Source organism: Passer domesticus, chromosome 23 (assembly GCF_036417665.1).
Source record: "Passer domesticus isolate bPasDom1 chromosome 23, bPasDom1.hap1, whole genome shotgun sequence".
In the NCBI taxonomy this organism is placed as follows: Eukaryota; Metazoa; Chordata; class Aves; order Passeriformes; family Passeridae; genus Passer; species Passer domesticus.
Genome location: NC_087496.1, coordinates 3908005 through 3925792, shown reverse-complemented (window position 1 = coordinate 3925792; position 17788 = coordinate 3908005). Strand labels below are relative to the sequence as shown.

Here is a 17788-nt window from a genome sequence, read left to right as displayed (position 1 = left end):
TTAATTACAGTGATTCCCTGGCTGTGGAGGGATAACTCCTCTGAGGAGCCACAGAATGGCTTCTCCTTCACTGCCTCGCATAACTGTTCATGCCTTGTTCACAAAAAGGTTCAAAAGAAGAATTTCATCGAAAACATCATCCCAATAATCACGTCACTCAAGTCCCTGATGGAGCAGAAGAGGATCCCAGCTCTTAAGGACCTGATGAACTGCCTGCGGGTAAGGGGAAGTGTTTTCCTCTCGGTCCTGATGTTTTGATCCTCTCTGGAGTTAATGTGCTGGGTGTGCAACCACTGCCACAACCAGGAGCCTTCTTAGGAGGGAGGAATTCAGAAGATAGGATGTTGTGACACTGCCACTGTGTTAAATAACGTGGGAGGTGGAGGGATTGGAGATGAGGCTCTCAGTGTGGAACGTGGGCAGGAAGAGAGCTCAAACGCTGCGAAATTTTTCCGTGTTCTGAAGAACAAATTGGACTTAAAACTCTTCAGTCTGTTAAAAACACCTCTGCTCTACCAACTGGTGTTTCCTTTTGCTCCCAAGTAGCTGTGATCTGAATGGGGATGTGAATCAGTAGCTGGGGGAGATTTCTGAAAGGGTCCAAACATTCCTTGTTGCTGCAGGAAATGATGCAAGATTACCGAAACGAAATCAAAGACTTCTTTGCTGTGGACAAGCAGCTGGCAGCCGAGCTGGAGTATGACATGAAGAAATATGAAGAGCAGCTGGCCAGGGAGAAGGAGGCAGAGCAAGAGCAGCTCTCAGCAGCCCACAGAGAGGTGGTAATTGCCATTAACTCTGTACATGTCTCCTCTGCTCAAATTCGTGTGCTCCCAACGCCCAGCCCCTGCCTGGGGACCCTGCCCAGCACTTGGAGCAGGATGGTTATCAGGGGTACTCTCTTTGTACTTCCTGACAGAAGCTTTGGTTTCAGGGTCATTTAATAGCCTTAGAACATCAACAAACAAAGCCAAGAGGAGCAGCAAATGATTAATGGAGAGAGAATTCAATTTAAAGGAAAAACCAAGTCTAATTTGGTACTGGCTGGGCTTAAATGTTGTATTCTCTCTGTTCCCAGAATGATGAACTGGTAACAAAGAAAAGAGTTCACTTTGCCTGACTCCAGGTATCTACAAAGTGGAAATTCAAACCCATCCCAGTCATGCAGATACTCTTTTAAATTCAGTGTAAAGAAATAAATATGTGCCTGAGTCAGTTGTCCTGAGCTATTTTAGATCCCTACCTTAAGATAAGATGACTTCAAGCCTGGAAGTTCATTGCTCTGCAGACCTTAGAAGAGCTCTTTATATATAGACCTCTAAACTAGGGCATTTGTGTCCCTGCTCACTTCTTGGTAAAATTTTGGCCAATAAATTGTTCCTCCCCAGCACCATTACATCCACCCCACAAAGGGCAGTTCTGAAACCCTCAGGTCCAAGCACCTTGCAGGGTTTTCTGCTCTTGTACCCACTGTCAGACGTGACCTTTTCTCCTGTGTTCCACAGCAGTCTCCATCTCTGGAGAGAGCTGCAACTCCTGGTGGCCAGAACAATCCTGGGGCTCAGTCTCCTGGGGGTGGGAGGCCATCCACGCCTGCCTCCATCCCTCCCCCCAGCTCTTCTGAGTTTGCCACACCTCGTGCTGAGGCGCTGAAGCAGCCACGGGTGGGTCGCAGGTATGGCTCCTCATTGGTACCTGGTATTTTATATTTATTGCATATTTATTGTATATTTGTATTTCTTTTCATTGTTTATATTTTATATTTTTATATTATTTTTCTATTTAATGTATTATTTTATGGTCTATATTTATATTTTATGGTTTATTTTATTGTTAATATGTATTTATGTTTTATATTTTTATATTCTAGTATATATATTCTATAATTTATATTTTTATTTCTTTATATTATCTATATTATTTCTTTTATTTCTATTATGTATTTATATTTTATATTTTTACATTTGAGTTTATACATTATCTTGTTAATTTATTCACATTATTTATATTTTTATTTCTTTATATTACCTATATTATTTCTATTATGTATTTATATTTTATATTTTTATATTTTTACATTAGAGTTTATATATAATTTTATATTTTTAATTTATCCAATTACTTATTTATTTTCTTTTTATTTCTTTATATTTTATATTATTTATATATTAGTTTATATATTATAATAATTTTTATATATAATTATTTTATTTTTATATTATTTTATATTAGAGTTAATATATTTATACATTAAATTTATTTATATAATTTATTTTATTTTTATTTATTCATATTTTATATTTTTATATTATTTTTATGGTAGAGCTTCCATATTATTTTATAATTTGAATTCATTTTTATTATCTTATTTTTGTTTATTTATATTTTATATTAATTTATGGTAAAGTTTCTATATTATCTTATCTTTTTAGTTTATTTACAGTATTTTTATTATTAATTTTATTTTTCTAGTTATATTTATTTATATTTATTTATATTTATTTATATTTATTTATATTTATTTATATTTATTTATATTTATTTTTATTTATTTTTATTTATTTTTATTTATTTTTATTTATTTATATTTATTTTTATTTATTTATATTTATTTATATTTACTTATATTTATTTATATTTATTTATATTGCTTTGCTGCTCCTTTCTTTAGAGAGCAGCCTGAAAATCCCCTCAGCTGCAGCACAATCTCATTATTAGGTGTTGAGGGTGCTGAGGGGGGCACAGATCTTCCCTTGGATCTTCCCTCGGGGGTCTCGGGGCTGGCCGAGGGAGGTGCCAGCTGCTGTGTTTGTCCCCAGGGCCGCCTCCCTGAGCACGCTGGCCATCCTGAACTCGGCCAGGAAGGCGCTGCAGGAGCGCAGCCAGCAGCGCAGCAGGAGCAGTGCAGGCAGGAGCCGTGCAGCGTCCTGCGAGGCAGCGGGCACAGCTGGCAGCCAGCAAGGTGGGACCTGCCCCGGCTCTGCTCTGCCTGCCCCCGGCAGGGCTGCAGGGCATCACAAATCTGTCACTCCCTTCCTTTCCAGGCTCCTTCCAAAGCCTGAACCAACAGTCCAGCGGAGGAAACGTGGCTGTGGTGGGCAGAGCAGTCAGCACCCCGGAGGGTGAGTAGGAACTGGTGGCTGTGGGTTATTTATTTATCCAAGTGCTTGCAGGAAGGAAGAGCCCTCCTGAAACTAAGGGATGAGGAAACTGTGCATGGGAAAGCACAGTCCAGTGTGTCCATGTGCGTCTCACAGGGTCAGTGCAGGAGGGAATTTATTCTGGGATGCCGAGGTAACAGTGCCCTTTTCCCTTCCTTGACTCTGGGTGGCTGTGGTTCCTCAGCAGCCTGCCCTGCCCAGAGGTGTGGCAGCAGCTCTCTGGACACAGAGGGAAACACAGCTTTCCAGGGATTTTCCTGGGAAAGGCTGTGAGATCAGAGAAAAGAATTAGAAACAATTCTTATCTCCACTTGCTGCACCTGGTGTTGTGCACATGTGGAATGTGTTATGGAGATCTGTTTACCAAAGGCTGGTTTCTTAATTGGACATTGGATGGTGTTTAGGGAGATTGACCAATTAAGTTAAAGCTGTATTGGACTGTCTGTAACGAGCTTCTTAATAGGTATAATATATTATAGTAGAATAAAGAGATTGATCAGCCTTCTGCAATCATGGAGAACCAATATTTATAGTAATTGTTACCCATACTAATTATTACCCAGCCTGCAAGGCTGAGCAGTTCCTTGGCCCTGGAAGCACAGCTGGGCAGTGTCAGGGTGCCCTGCAGAGCCCTGCTGCACAGGGAAATCCTCAAGGTTGGGTCCTCCCTGCTCTGAGTTGTCCAAACAGGGTCTGGGGTGAGCTGCAGGCTGCTCCTAGAGCAGGCACAGGGCTGTGACAGCTGCAGGGAGCACAGGATCTGCTCAGAGGGATTAACAACCTGCACAGACACTGAGGGGGTGTGTTCCACACTCAGAACTGGAGAAGGAATAACGTGGTTTGGTTACTGCTGCAGAAATGCACAGAGAGCAGTGTCCAATGCTCACTGTGAGCCTTTGCTTGTGTCACTGCAGCTGAACCCTGCATGGCCAGGTGCTGCTGGAATGCTCTCTGACAGCCCTGCAGGCACGGGAGGCAGTTAGAGCAGAACCCAAATGGAGCTGAGTTCCAGCAGCAGATCCCCTTCCTTGCCATCCATTTGCTGCTGAACTCCTTTAGATCATCTCTGTTGTGCTGTGAGGTGCAGAGAATTCAGAGAGCTCCAGGTGTGAGTGTGTGACAGCTCAGCCCTCCTTTAGGTTTGGGGCTGCTTTGGGAAGGCGCTGGAATCCCCAGGGAGCTGTGGGACTGACAGCTCTCCTTAATTTTGGGGCTGGAATCCCCCAGGAGCTGTGGCAGTGCCCCTCACACACAGGAGAGCCACCCTGCAAACCCCTGACAGCCCTGAGCAGGCACTGGTGTGCAGCCACTGGAAAATCTGATCCTTCCTTCCCCATGTGCTGGGCTGCACTTGTTGCCTCAATGTTTCTCTTTGCCTGAGCAAAAAAAAAGTGGGGTTTTGTGCAAGAAGTGTTTTTAGAGAGCAGGATTCTTTGAGTGCTGTGGTCTCCTGGAAGCTTGCACGGCTGTTGCTCTTAAAGCACCATATGGTGAAAAAGGAGGGAAAATGTTAATCTACAGTGGTACTAGAGCTGAATTCCTGCTTTGCTTCGAGGCAGCATGTGTCCTTCAGCAGGGAGACAAACTGTACAGAGCAGGAGCATCACTTCAGTCAGCGTGTGTTGAGCCATCTGTATGGTGGCACAGGCTGATAGACAACCAGAATAAAACATTTTATTCCTCTGGTGTATCATTCTGAGACTACTGGAGACACAGTTCTTTGTAAATAGGTTTGTACTTGAGAAGTTGGGAGCAGCTGTCCCCTCTTTCTGCCTCCTTCAGCTGTTCTGGCTGTGTTCTCTCTTCCCTTCTGTCTCTGGAGCTCCTCAGCTCCTGCTTGGTGCTTTGGGAACAGCTTCAGTGGAGCTGGGTGAGGGGGGACAGTACATAAACATATTGTGGAGATAACACACTGCAAGGGAAGCCCTACTTCCCCATTTTCCCCTCCTTTTTCCCCCCCATTTTTTCCCCATTTATTTTCTATTTAATCTTTACCATCTCTTTACCATTTTTCCCCCTTTCTTTCCCTTCCTTCCCCATGAATATCTCCTTACCAAGGTAACTTCTTCAGGCCCACACTGCAGAGTCACTGGCACAGGTCAGTCCTGGCAGATGCAGGGCAGAGCTAAGGCAGATGGATCAAGTTTGATTTCTGCTCTAAGCTTCAGTGATTCCCTTCCAGGACAGGGCAGGAGTTAAAGAGCAAACACAGTTCAGCTGTGAAGAGAGGTCCTTTTAGCCGAGTTTCCAACTCCTGCCCTTTAAAGCACTTCCTACCTTAATTCCTTGTGAAAGGTTCTGGGAAACATGAGCATAAAACAGAGCGTTGAGTTAAGTAAAATCTGAATATTGTGACATCTCTCCTGAGATAAATGACAGGAAAGAGACAGCTGACAACCAGGGCCTATTCAGGCAAGCTAAATTCTACCTAGCTCCCCTGTCAAGTGATTCCTCTTGTCTGGCTGCAGGCAGCTCCTCACAGAGAGGCTCTTCAGAGCCTTTGGCAGTTTTCACATTCTGCCTTGAGGAAGAGGAGCAACTGGTCTGGGTGGAACGTGTTGCTGGCAGAGATGGCAGAGCTTCAGTGGAAGGGGTGGCTGTGCCTGCCAGGCAGGGCAGGGGGCACAGGACCAAGGTCCCACGCTGATCTCCTCCAGCCAGAGGCTGTGAGGCTGGAATTTGGAGGTCAGCACAGTGAGGCTGGATGGGAGACCCTGAGGTCTGGGAGAAAGACATAGATATGTGTGTTTGCAATTAACTGGATTTACTTACTCTGTGACACTTGAGTATTGCACAGCAGCGTGCCTTGCCCTCTGGCTGTGTCACAGGCTGCTAATATGTGATTTTTTTTTTTTATTTCCAGAGACCATTAATGAGTTGACTTTCGGTGCTGGGGTCAGTTACATCAGCCTGATGCACACACCCCGTTCAGCTCCAGGCAAGTCATCTCTGGGATTCTTATTTGAGGGGAGGGGAAGGAAAAACAGCCCCCAAACGACCAAATCGCGGTGGCATTTGGTAAAATACAAAAATATATGTATTGTTTGCAGTGAAGAAAGATGCTGAGGATGGGCCAAGGGATATCATCTGTTTGACATCGCCGGAGAAACCGTGAGTGCAGCACGGGCTGGGGCAGAGAGGGAGAGAGAGGGGCTGGGGCAGAGAGGGAGAGAAAGAGGGGCTGGGGCAGGGAGGGAGAGGGAGAGGGGCTGGAGAAGGGAGAGAAGGGCTGGATTAGGCACTGCAGGCAGAGAGGGGCTGCTCCAGCCACTGCAGGCAGGAAGGCTGGCCAAGGCTTGGAAATGCAGGGCTGTTCTCCTTCCTTCCTGCAGCCCCAGCCGGCCTCGGGAGTGGAAGGTGGAGTCCCCAGCCAGGAGGAGCAGCCAGCCCCTGCGACGGTCACAGCGCAGAACCCCCCTGAGGGCAGACACCTGAGCCTGCCCCGGGCTGCTGCACAGAGCCACCAGGCTGCCTGGAGCTGCCCAGCCCTCTGGGATCAGAAATGGGTGTAGATGCACGTCCTGCTTTATCTGCTCTGAGCTGGCTTTCCCCAGAGCTGTCTGGAGATGGGCAGAGCCTGCATAGCTCGTTGTAAGTGCTGCTCTTCACAGAGCTCAGAGCTGCAGGGTATAAAACAAGGGGGCTTTGCACTCTCAGGATGTGTAATTTGTCCATGTGGAAAAGTAAGGGCATAAGGTCGCCACAAGCCTGGCAATAAATGCATTTATCACAGCTTGCAGGGCAGTGAGTGGCTGGGTTTACTCACCCAATCCCTCATTGTCCCTCTTGGTTATATAATAGAGTTGCTTTAATTTGAAAAAAGGTGAAACAGCTTGTCACTGCCACACCCCTAAATCTGGTAATTGCACGCTACATCACCTCTTATTTGTTGTGCAAACTCCTGTGTGTATGAACAGCCTTAATGTTCTTTTTATATGGAATATTTCCATTCCTGAACTGTGTTATTTCCAACTATTAGCATTTGATGAAAATAAATGGTTGCAGAATTAATTCCACCCACGGCGTCTCCCCTTTTCTTCAGCTGACAGAGAAATGATTTTTTTTTTCCCCTGTAGATTTCTACAGCCTCTCAGTCTCTTCTACCACATCACTGGTATCTTGGGCCCTCAGTTCAATTAATGTTGGGCCCAGCAGCTTTTAAATAGAGACTGACTTGACTGCAAGCAGGGTATGAGTGGCTCAGACAAGGTGGGTAAGTGCTCTGGGCAGGTACCTGGTTTCTCCTAAATATCCTGGGTAAATCTGACCCTTCCTGAGTCTCCCTCATGGCCACGTGCACTTCACTGAAGTTCTTCTGCTGTTAACTTTTATCACAGAGCTTATGGCCTAGATTTCATTGAAACTTGGAGCTGGGATCTGTTTTATTCCTGCTGGTTTGTCTAGCTCAGACACGAGCCCCAGGCAGGGAGCAGGATTTGCTGCAGGAGTGGAAGCAGAGGCACTTGCCTCCTGCACTGGAATCCCAAAATTTGCCTCCGCTTTCCCTACTCTCTTTTGAAGATCAGAGAACCGTTCAAGTGAGGTTAAACTTTATTCCCAAAATCAAAGTCAGAGAACAGAGGATGTATGGAATGGCTTTGGCTGAAGCTATGGCCAAGCCATTTATTTCTGCACCTTCTCTCCTGCCTTCAGCTGTTATTTAACCACTCTGAAGGGTAAATTGGGATAATTTATTTCCTACTTTTTGTTTTGTCCTCGAGCAGTATCTGAGATGAGCCCTGTGAGTTTTAACCTGTCTTCTCTAGAGAAGAACCAGGAGCAAATGTCCAAGAATAAACTGATAAACAGCCCTGGACTTTGTCACCTCCATCCACTGTAAGTGAGTGCTCTAACAGGACTTTCCCTTATTTCACTGAATTGAAAACAGGAGCTTCCCATAATTTGGCTGTTTGAAAACCACCACCAAACCCAAACAAAAACCCCTACAAGAATGCTTCATAGCTTGGTATTTATGTAAAACATTCTTGGCAAAGTTAAAGGTAATACATTAGTACAAACCTGAATATTATTCACAATGGTACAATGAATTCCATCCTTCAGCTCTCACAAGCTGGGTGGGGGGAATCACCTCCCCTTTCTCTCGTTAGAGATGCCACTGTGCATTTTAGAACTGGGGAAAATGAAAAGTTTGGATTCCTAGCTCTGCTGGTTTGTCACACAAAGGCTGCCTTTGGTGGGACTGCAGATTTCTGTGCTCCCAGAGCTCCCCTGGTCCCACCCCTTCCTGTCTCTCCTTTATTGCAGGTACTCTGAAAGCAGCACAGAGGAGGAGCAGTGGGTGCCCAGAGGGTGCAAAGGAATGTCAGAACAATTAGATTGGCAGCAATCAGCACTGGGTGGCTTGGATGGAGAGCTGGCATTAAGAAGGTAACCAGGGAGAAGCTGCAGAACAGCAGTGGTGGTGTATGAGTTACACAGAGAAAACCTGGCTGGGGCTGCCCCATCCTTGTCTCTGCTTCCCCTGGCAAAGGGACAAGTGGCAATGCTTTGTTTGGGTGGAACAAATGCAGCAATGGCATGTCCAGCGAGGGCTCTAGGAAACAAAGCAGAGTAAAGCAGAACACGGAAAAATAACACTGACAGTCCAAATTGTCAAGTATCCAAAATACTGTATACAGGAAAAGTTAAGACAACTCAATTTATATTGGAAATACAAGAACACTAAATTCTGCTACATTAAAAAACTTCCTAAACCACAGCACAGTCCTAGTGTTGCATCCACATCTTGCAGCCTGGTCTCACCCAATGCTGTTCAACACTATCAACATGGATATTTTGGGAAACACGTGTTCCCCATCATTCTCTCTAAAGCCAAGAGAACCAAATTTGGTTGGTTTTGCTTTTTCTTTTTTTTTTTTTCCTTTACCATCTAGAGAAAAATTTCAGCTGACACTATAAAAGTGCTCTTGTGTTGAGCTTTTGCTTTCCCAACCCCAGAAAGAGTGGCCTTGGCCATGTGGTTTAAACCTGCCAAGCTGCTGTAGCTGTCACACTGTGTTAGTGCTTTAGGGAACTTGCAGAGGGGCAGCAAACACTGAAGTCACTCTGTCACCTCTTTGGAACTGAATCCAAAAGCCATCCCTGGCTATTTCTTGCAACGACAAAAACAAAGTGTTGGTCACTGGCAAGAAAAGATTTTTTTTTTTGTTTCATATAAAAAAGTTGATAGCTCCTGCCATAAATTTACAAAAACTATCCCTGAGTGACTCTGTTCTGTGTCTGGTAAGACCTCTTGTGACAAGGAAATGGCTGAAGCTGGCTGAAGAGGAAAGAGATGCTGTTCCACCTGCAGCTTTTTGTTACACTTTGCACTAATACTGATATGCTCTGACAGTGCCACACTATAGCAATGTGTGAGCTCCTCTCTTGTAGCTTCAACAGTAAAAAAATAGCTCCGTTACTCAAACACTGCTGGCATCACATATTTACACTTTTAAATAGAAATGTTACCTTTTCTGAAGTAATCAAAATAGATCTTTGCAAAAAATTTAGAAGGTGGGGTTTTACAAAATAAACGGAGAAGGTAAAAAAAGCTGGAGGATCTCTCAGTACCTTTTATGGCAATCTTAGCCCAGGAAATTATTTGGCTTTAATTTTCCTGAAAGGGATGTCTTAGCACTGGTTCTCTGCCTGCCCTCTAAGCCTCTTTGCCCACGGAAAGACGCAGGAGCCAAGCCTGCTTTGTGCAGATTAGAACGAGGGGTTACCTGCGTGCAGGGAGCCCTGCCAGGCAGGGAGCACGGGCAGAGCCCCTGCCCTGGGGTCCTGTCAAACAACAGCATTTGGGGATGGTTACAGAAGGGCTGAGGGCATTAGTGGTGTTTTCAGTGTCACTGGTGGCCGGGCACACACCCCCCTGTGCACCTGAGCAGTCAGAGCCCAGCACAAGACAGTCACAGATGTGGAAAAGTCACCAGCCAGGCCTGGGCAATGAGCTGTTGGGAGGAAATCCCCCAAATCTCACTCTTTGAAGTCCATCTACTGCTGTATCAGCACCTTTTTTTTTTTTTTGTCTACTGGTAACACATTACTGCTCGTGTCTACGACAGGTTTACCTAATGCTGTGCCCCTGCTGGGTTTGCACATTGTGGTTGTGTCCCTGCAGCACAAAGAGAAGGCAATTCCACAAACTTCCACAGCCCAGTCTCTTGGGAAGGATTGAAACCTTTCCTCGGTCCAAGGACAGGTTTGGGTGATCCTGTTGGTATCTCCAGAGGCAGGGGAGACGCGAGTTGGGCAGTGAGGAGTTACTTTAAACTTTGGCAAAGAAAAAAAAGATATACAGATAGCTAGCTATCGAGTTCTTGTGTGTTCCAAACTCTTCCAAGCGCACTTAATTAATCTTTTGCTCTTGCTTTGAGTTCCTGGAGGAGGTATTTTCACACTTGCTTTTGCTGGTTTGCAATTTCCTTTTGGCGTCTTAGATGACAAATGAAGACTTGTGTCTGAAGTCGCCCTGCAATGAAACAGTTTGGGATGTAGGAAGGATCCAGCAGCTTTCCAGGCAGCTCTCTGTTCCTGCTGCCCCCAAAAGGTGGATCCAATCTGAGGATCCTGCCCAGGCAGCTCCCATTTCCCACTGGGAAGAGGAGGGAGGCACCAGTTCCACTGGCCAGGTGCTCCTCCCCTCGTCCTCCTCACACACCAAAGCGTGGCAGGGACTTTCTCATTCCCTCACTGATATCTCTGCTAATGGGAGAGGCTTTTTCTGCTCTTAAGCTCAGTGATCTACTCAAATCCCAAAATACAAATTCTCTCGTAAAAGCATCACGTCCTGCCCACTTAATCCAATGAAACTCATCCTAAGGGGGTCAGGCCATGAGATAACTCTGAGCAGAGCTGCCTCTGATAGCTCCTGGCATCAGTCACTTCAGGCAACTTCAACTGTTCATCATTTCTAAGGAAATGACTCAGCCTTCACCCTTCTGTTTTCCCTCTGTTCCCCAGCCCTGCTTGGGAGTGGAGCCCACTCTCACCAACTCTGTGGGCCCCACCAGCGCCTCGTCCTCTGCCCACCCTCCTCCTCTCCTGCCAGAGATGGAAATGCAAAGCATTTGTTGGTACCTCATCATCTGTCCGGATATAGTTAACGCCATCAGGCTTTGCTGGAGCCTTGTAGCTGAAAGAAAGGGAAAAAAAAATCTCATTTCTGGGACAGGAAGGCTGCAGGATTTTGGAGGGGAGGTGCTGGGAAAGATGGAAATGAGGAGGAGGAGCTGAGTGAAAAGCAAGCAGAGAGAAACCCAGTTTGTTTGTTCCCAAATGAGAGGTCTGTGTTTGTTCCATCATTTACCACGACTGGGATTTTGTCTAAATTCCCCTTCAGCACAGGGTGAAAAGATTGCTGTGTGCTGATTCCCTGAAACTCTGCAAAGAGATAAACTGATTCTTTCCTGGGATCTCCTGCTTTGGTGTCTGTCACTGCCTTTCTGTGCCTCCTGCTCTGTTTCCTCTGGCAATTATAAAGTTCATTTTAATCCTTCACTGCCAGAAGCCTTCAGCATTTTTCTTAGTTACAAGGAAGCACCACTTGTTTGCAATCCCACAGGAACTCAGGATTTATACAAGACTGTCAAGTCCAGTGTGTGCCAACCCTCAGCTGCATTTAAATGGCATATTTAGAGCATTTTCTGAAAAACAAACGAAACCAATGAGAAAAACAAGACAGGACTTGTGCTGAAAAGCACCATTTAGCACAGAACAAATCTATCTGGTGAGAATCTTGGCTTTGCATATATTATCTCCTCTCCAGACTCTGTAAGGACATCGAGGCTTGTCTCTGATGCTAATGCTGTTGTTTTTAACATTTTCATGTGCGCTCCAGAGCGGCTGTTTTTCATCCCAAATTTAGGTCCTCACAACTAGTGAGACTTTCTGTGGAGAGCCTGCTCTGCTGCATCCATTCCCTATGCATGTCCTGATGCTTCAGGCTAATTAGGCAGCGAGCTGAGATGATTAAACCATGGCTCTGGTTATGCCAGCAGCACAGGAGCTGCTGGACAAACACCTGCAGGCATTTAATTGTGCTGGGCCCCCTTTCCATGCAAAGGATGAGGGTGGGTATCACAGCACAGTTCTCATCCACACCAAATTCTCCCTTAGGAAAATGCCATCCATTCCTGGAAGCATCCAAGCCAAAGCTGGATGGAGCTCTGAGCAGCCTGGTCTAGTGAAAAATCTCCCTGTCCATGGCAGGGATTGGAGCTGGATGGTCTTTAAGGTCCCAATTCTCTCTGGGATTCTGTGATGATTCCGTGAAATAAACCTGGATGCTGCAGGGTTTTACAGCAGGGCATTGGAAGCCTCAGGGACTGGCTTGGCCTGAGGACTTTGGTGGGGATTCAGGCATTGAAATTCCTTTCAGCCACTAATTTTTGGCACCCTTCAGGCTCCTCCATGCTACCTGAGGGTGCAGGGAGTTGTCCAAGAAGCCCAGCTTACCTTTCCCCACTCTCTTTGCCATTTGCAAAGTATCCCCTTCTGTAGGCACAGCAGATCCCAAAAGTGATGAGCACCAGGACTGCAAGGACCACCAGGACTCCCCCGATTATCCCACCAATGTTGAGGTCATCTGCCAAAGAGAGACACAAGCACACAGTGTTTCTTCAGGGCAGCAGCCACATTCCAGCTTCACACACACTGAAATGCCATCTCTCAAGTCTTTTAAGCAATAGTTCACAGGGAACTAGTGAGTCCCTGACTTCAAGATTAAATCTGTTCACAATCTGACGTTTCCCTGCATTTTCAGATTATTTTTATCTCCTTATGTTTGGGGCTATGAGAAAGCAGGGAAGACTCAGTGCTGTAGGATGTTCCCCCCTCCATTCCTGATGGTGATGGCAATTTATTTATGGTGATAAATCAGCCAGCATTGATGAAAACTGTACAGAGAGCCACTCACAGACTTCCATCTCCTGCTCCTCACACTTGGCAAAGCCAGCCTCGTTTGTTGCTATGCAGGAGTAACGACCTGTGTCACCTTTGTGCACTGCATGGAAAACCTGGGGAGGGAAAAGGGACAAGGGCAAGGGACGTGACATGAGAAACAAGGCACTGTGAGGGTATAAAAATGTGTATAAAAATGCATCTCTGCTAAGATCTTCCATCAATCTTCCCCCTCCTAGCTTGCTCAGACCCTGGCACACCCCATGCTCTTCAAATTATTCCTTCCTTGAAAGCCAGGCAATGTTTTTCTGAATTTACAAGCAGCCTTAAAGATAACCTGTCCAGCCAAACGAGTCTTGCTCAGGTGTGTCAGGGCATTACCAGAGTGCCTGTGGCGGGGTTCAGGGTGTAGGAGGAGTTGTGGGGTTTGGTGCTGGATTTGCTGTCGGGCGGCAGAGGTTCGCTGTTGCGGTACCAGCTGTAGGTGGACTTGGGGAAACCTTCATTCTCATGGCAGTGAAGAGAGGCTGACTTGCCAACAGGGACAGCTTTAGGCACAGAGCATCTGGGAGTCATGGGTTTCACTGTGGGGAGACACAAACCAGGTGAGTGGCACTAAAATACTCTGCTTTCTTAGGCAGAACCATCCAAACTTCCCATTATTCCCAGCTGGTTTTAAACCTCCCAGAGTGGCACTGTTTGGAGATCCCCGCAGCCCTTTGTGTTCCCCTTGCAGAGGCTGTGGGTTTGTGTCCTGGATTGCCAAGCACATTGGATTCCATTTGCCATCTGTGTGGCAGTTGTCTCCTGTTCAGGGGCAGTTTTCCTTCTCTGTTCCACACCCACTCCTCCCTCTGGGCAGACATCTGCTGATAACAGGCTGTGGAATGTCCCTGCATGGCTGATAAGAACTGCAGCATCCACTGGGAGATGTGAGCCCAGAGGGAGGAGCCAAGCATTCCTACCTGGATATAATCTGAGATTCTGGAACACCAGCACGGCTTCTCCACTGGATTTCCCAGAGGAACAGCAGCTGCCTCTTATTCCACTGGATCTTCAGAGGAAGACTGCACCCTTCCACAGGATCCCTGCTCCAGCAGAACCACCCCTGACACTGCAGGAGGGCTGAGCCACAATTCCAATGGGACTGCTGCCAGCACCCTGACCCACAGGGTGTCAGGCTGTGCTCTGACTCTGTCAGTGTTGTTTTAGTTTTTTGCATTGTTTATTTTATCTTTTTATTTTCTTCCCTAGTAAAGAACTGTTATTTCCTGCTCCCATATTTTTTTGTCTGAGAGCCCTTTAACTTAAAATTTATAGCAATTCGGAGGGAGGGGGTTTATATTTTCCATTTCAGGGGAGGCTGCTGCCTTCCTTAGCAGACACCTGTATTTCCAAACCAGGACAGTGTGGTACCTTGGACTGTGAGCTGGATGTTTATCTCGTCGATGGTTTTGGTGTCGGAGGGCGCGGCCACCTCGCAGCGGTACGTGGCCGTGTCCATCCTCGTGGTGTTCTTAATCACCAGGGACGTCCTGCTCAGAATCTCTGCCCGAGTCGCAAAGTCTCCTAAAGAGAGGGAAACAGCAGGGGAATCAAGACTAATGACTCAAGACTGAAAACCAGACTCGTTTTGGGTGTATAAATTAAGTGGTTGATCTCAGACTCTTTGACAGTCAAAGGAACTTGATGCTTGAAAACCCCAAAGGAAACCAAAGCTGCCAATCATGTAAGAGGATGAACTGGAAAGCATCACTCCAAATCTCAAAAACTGTGGCAAAATTGAACTTCCAAGACAGCCTCAGGCCTTGCCTCCTTTGGAAGATTCATTTGGATGTGGGTCTCGGTCCCATCTGAAGTGCTGGAGTAATTCCAGATGGAGTCAAGCCCTCCCAGCACTGGAGTTCTATCAAGCAGGAGAGGCTGCTTCTAATGCTCCCAGGATGCTGCAAATCCCTGTGCAGGCTCAGCAGAGAGCTCTGGCAGCTGGACACACAGATCCCTGCTGGGGTGCAGGTGGAGCCCTCAGATGTTCTGTGGAAAGCCTGGAGGGGTCAGTGCCTGGTCCTGAGAGACACCCAGTGACCATGGGACCCACAGAAAGGAAGCTGCATCATTCCTTTCTTACCCAAAAAATACCTCCTAGGCAGGATCTCACTCCAGCTCCCTGTGGCTCCCTTACTGTGACCTGTCAGTAATGAGGCAGGGAGAGAAAAACATCCTGCTCCCTCTCCATCCTGCCCTTCAACTGCCCAGCTCTGTTCCAGGAGAAAGCAGCCAGCCAGCTCCTGCCTTTCACAGGCTTGTTTGTTCCCCATTGTGCTGTTTCTGAAACCTGTTTTGGAAATCTGAGAACAAGGAATCTTCATACCCTGCATTTTATTCTCAAAAAACACGTAAGAGGTTTCTCCATTTCGGATTTTCTTCCACTCGATTCTGGGATCTGGCGTCACCGTGGATTTAATGATGCAGGACAGCTCAACACCTAGCAGGAGAAATGGAGGCAATCCAGATTAATAGGAAGCAGCTGTGTTTTTGCTCTGCTTGGAGCACTCTCACTCAGTGTTTTATTAGGAGATGCTGCCCACAAAGCAGAGCCTTCTCTTTCATCTGCCTCACAAACAGAAACGCTGCTGGGTTCCAGGAGCTATTGGAAGATGGATTTTGGCCAGCAAAAATAATAGTCCAGGAGGTATCAGCTATGGAGAGAAATGAACACCCTGTTCTCTGCAGGCTGGGGCTTATGGCAAACAAACCCTTTAGTCAGAGTGAGCCCACAGGCCTGTCCTGCTGCTGAGCAGAGCCACAGCGTGAGCCAGGGGTGCAGCATCTCCCTGGGCAGTGCCTGGGGATGGGCTGGGACAGCAGCTCCTGGGGACAAACCCAGCCAGCCCTGTCCCCTTTGCAGCTGGCCCTGGCATCCCATCTCCCCTGCAGAGCTGGGCACCCAGCAGGGTGAGAGGAGCCTTCCCAGTGTCCCAGGGCACGTCTGTAGGGGGGCCAAAAGAAAATATAAATTTCTCTCTCTGTGTATTAATTGCATTGTTTTGCTTCTTTTGGGACCCAGTTCAAAAAAGCACTTAGGCAGAGACTTTGCAGTGCCAGTGGCTTGCAGAGGACCTCAATAAACCATTTAAAACAGGGAGATACAGACACATTCTCAGGCACTCCTCTGAATCCCAGGCTCTCATAGTCCTAAGGAACAATGAGCCAAATTTCCCTGCATTGTTTGGCCTGATGCAGCACAGGCAGCACTCACTTTGGAATTCCTTCACCACGGGCTTGGTGTTGCTGGATGTCAGCTCCACAGCCAAGAGTCTGCAGCCTGGAAAAACAAACAGAAGGTAATAAGAAATAGCACAGCTCATAAGTCACCCAGCTAGGAACAGGCTGCCTGCTGAGAAATCATCCTGGCCAGCTCTGAGGACTGACTTCCCCAGACAAAACCTCTTCCTGCCTACCAGCACAGCTCCAGCAGGACTGAGTTTATTTAGGAGTTGTGGTGTAAATACAGGAAAATATAATTGTTAGAAGTAGCAATTAAAGAGGAGGATTAACATAATGGCACAAAGGCAGTGCCAGCACGAGCCATTTCCTTGTGCTTGTTTAGATGGGAAAGGAACTGTGCTAATACAGGAGCGAAAGTTTTGTTTTGAAAATTAACTTGATGGTCAGAAGACAGGAAGCAGAGCAGACTCCAGAGATCTGGTCAGTTCCTGGGAGGTGGAATGGGCCAGGCCTGGCCTCTAGCAAACGCTGATTACATTGGCAAGTACTGCAAGTGTGGTAATGTAAAATGTGAGGCAGTAAATCACGAAAGAAATGCGATTCAGGAGAAAACAGCTCAGCTCTTTGGGTAGAGCCCCAGCCAGACCCACACTGAGGAGAAAGCTCAGCCATGCAACGCTGTGAGGCTCCTTACAACACAAACCTGCTTGCTCCCTTCCTGCCCTGAGCACCACAGGGTTCCCAATTAATCCAGTCATCCTCCCTCTTCTGCATGTTACTTTAGTTTGGAAAATCTGCCTTCCGTGTCCCTTGTGCTGTGCGCTCCACCAGAGCAGGCATCAACAGCAGTCATGCTCTGCTGGGTGCCCAATTCACCAACAACTCTCCAGAGGGAGACGGAAACAAGCAGGGAGCTCCCTGGGAGAGGAGAGTGAAGCAGACAGGATAATCTGGAGCTGGGTGCTCTGGTTCTCCTTTTCTCCTTCTCCTTCTCTCCTTCACCATGGTGCCACCAAACCAGGCTCCAGAGCCCTCCCAGGAGGAGGCTCCATGCTACAATCAGTGCCAAAATAATCAGCTGCAGGGGCCTGCCGTGGTCACAAATGCTCTGCTGTGACAAATCCCATCAGAAGTTTGTGGAAATCCAAGGGAGATGCCCACTGAGCTCACTGGGCATGGATCAAGCAGCAGCTTAAAAACGATGGCAAACACTGCCTCAGGGGCATGGGATGTAGCTGGAGGTTAAGAGTAAAAAGCCATAACAAACATGGATAGAAAGCAGAAAAGGCAGCTGAAGGGAGATGTGGAGAAAGAAATGATCTCCAGCATCATGACACAGCTGGAAATTCCTGTGCTGGCTTTCAGGGGGGAAAGCTTTTGGGCAGAGATTGACAGTGCAGGGACAACATCCCTCTGGTGCAGAGGCAAGGCAGCAGCCTGAGGAACACCCAAGAGCTGCAAAGTCACTCCCACTGAAAGCTTGAGGGCCTTCA

The 17788-nt window shown here is 46.9% G+C and overlaps 2 protein-coding genes across 6 annotated transcripts in view; one reads left to right on the top strand and one right to left on the bottom strand.

The window, feature by feature from the left end:
• NCAPD3 (non-SMC condensin II complex subunit D3) overlaps nt 1–7177 on the top strand; it is a 35395-nt gene extending 28218 nt beyond the window's left edge. For 2 of the 5 annotated variants that reach the window (XM_064397906.1, XM_064397901.1), the window contains exons 28-35: nt 109–219; nt 624–782; nt 1506–1675; nt 2820–2962; nt 3045–3122; nt 6025–6099; nt 6212–6272; nt 6494–7177. In XM_064397906.1, coding sequence (XP_064253976.1) covers nt 109–219; nt 624–782; nt 1506–1675; nt 2820–2962; nt 3045–3122; nt 6025–6099; nt 6212–6272; nt 6494–6596 — 900 coding nt within the window. In that variant the 3' untranslated portion in view covers nt 6597–7177. The remainder of the gene's footprint in view (nt 1–108; nt 220–623; nt 783–1505; nt 1676–2819; nt 2963–3044; nt 3123–6024; nt 6100–6211; nt 6273–6493) is intronic. The other 3 variants (XM_064397904.1, XM_064397902.1, XM_064397903.1) reach the window with 3 other exon arrangements.
• Nucleotides 7178–8113: 936 nt separating this feature from the next.
• Nucleotides 8114–17788, bottom strand: part of JAM3 (junctional adhesion molecule 3) — a 32688-nt gene continuing 23013 nt past the window's right edge. The window contains exons 2-9 of the mRNA XM_064397927.1: nt 16327–16392; nt 15439–15552; nt 14484–14636; nt 13449–13651; nt 13084–13183; nt 12624–12753; nt 11247–11301; nt 8114–10638 (exon numbers count right to left, since the gene is read on the bottom strand). Coding sequence (XP_064253997.1) covers nt 10603–10638; nt 11247–11301; nt 12624–12753; nt 13084–13183; nt 13449–13651; nt 14484–14636; nt 15439–15552; nt 16327–16392 — 857 coding nt within the window. The 3' untranslated portion in view covers nt 8114–10602. The remainder of the gene's footprint in view (nt 10639–11246; nt 11302–12623; nt 12754–13083; nt 13184–13448; nt 13652–14483; nt 14637–15438; nt 15553–16326; nt 16393–17788) is intronic.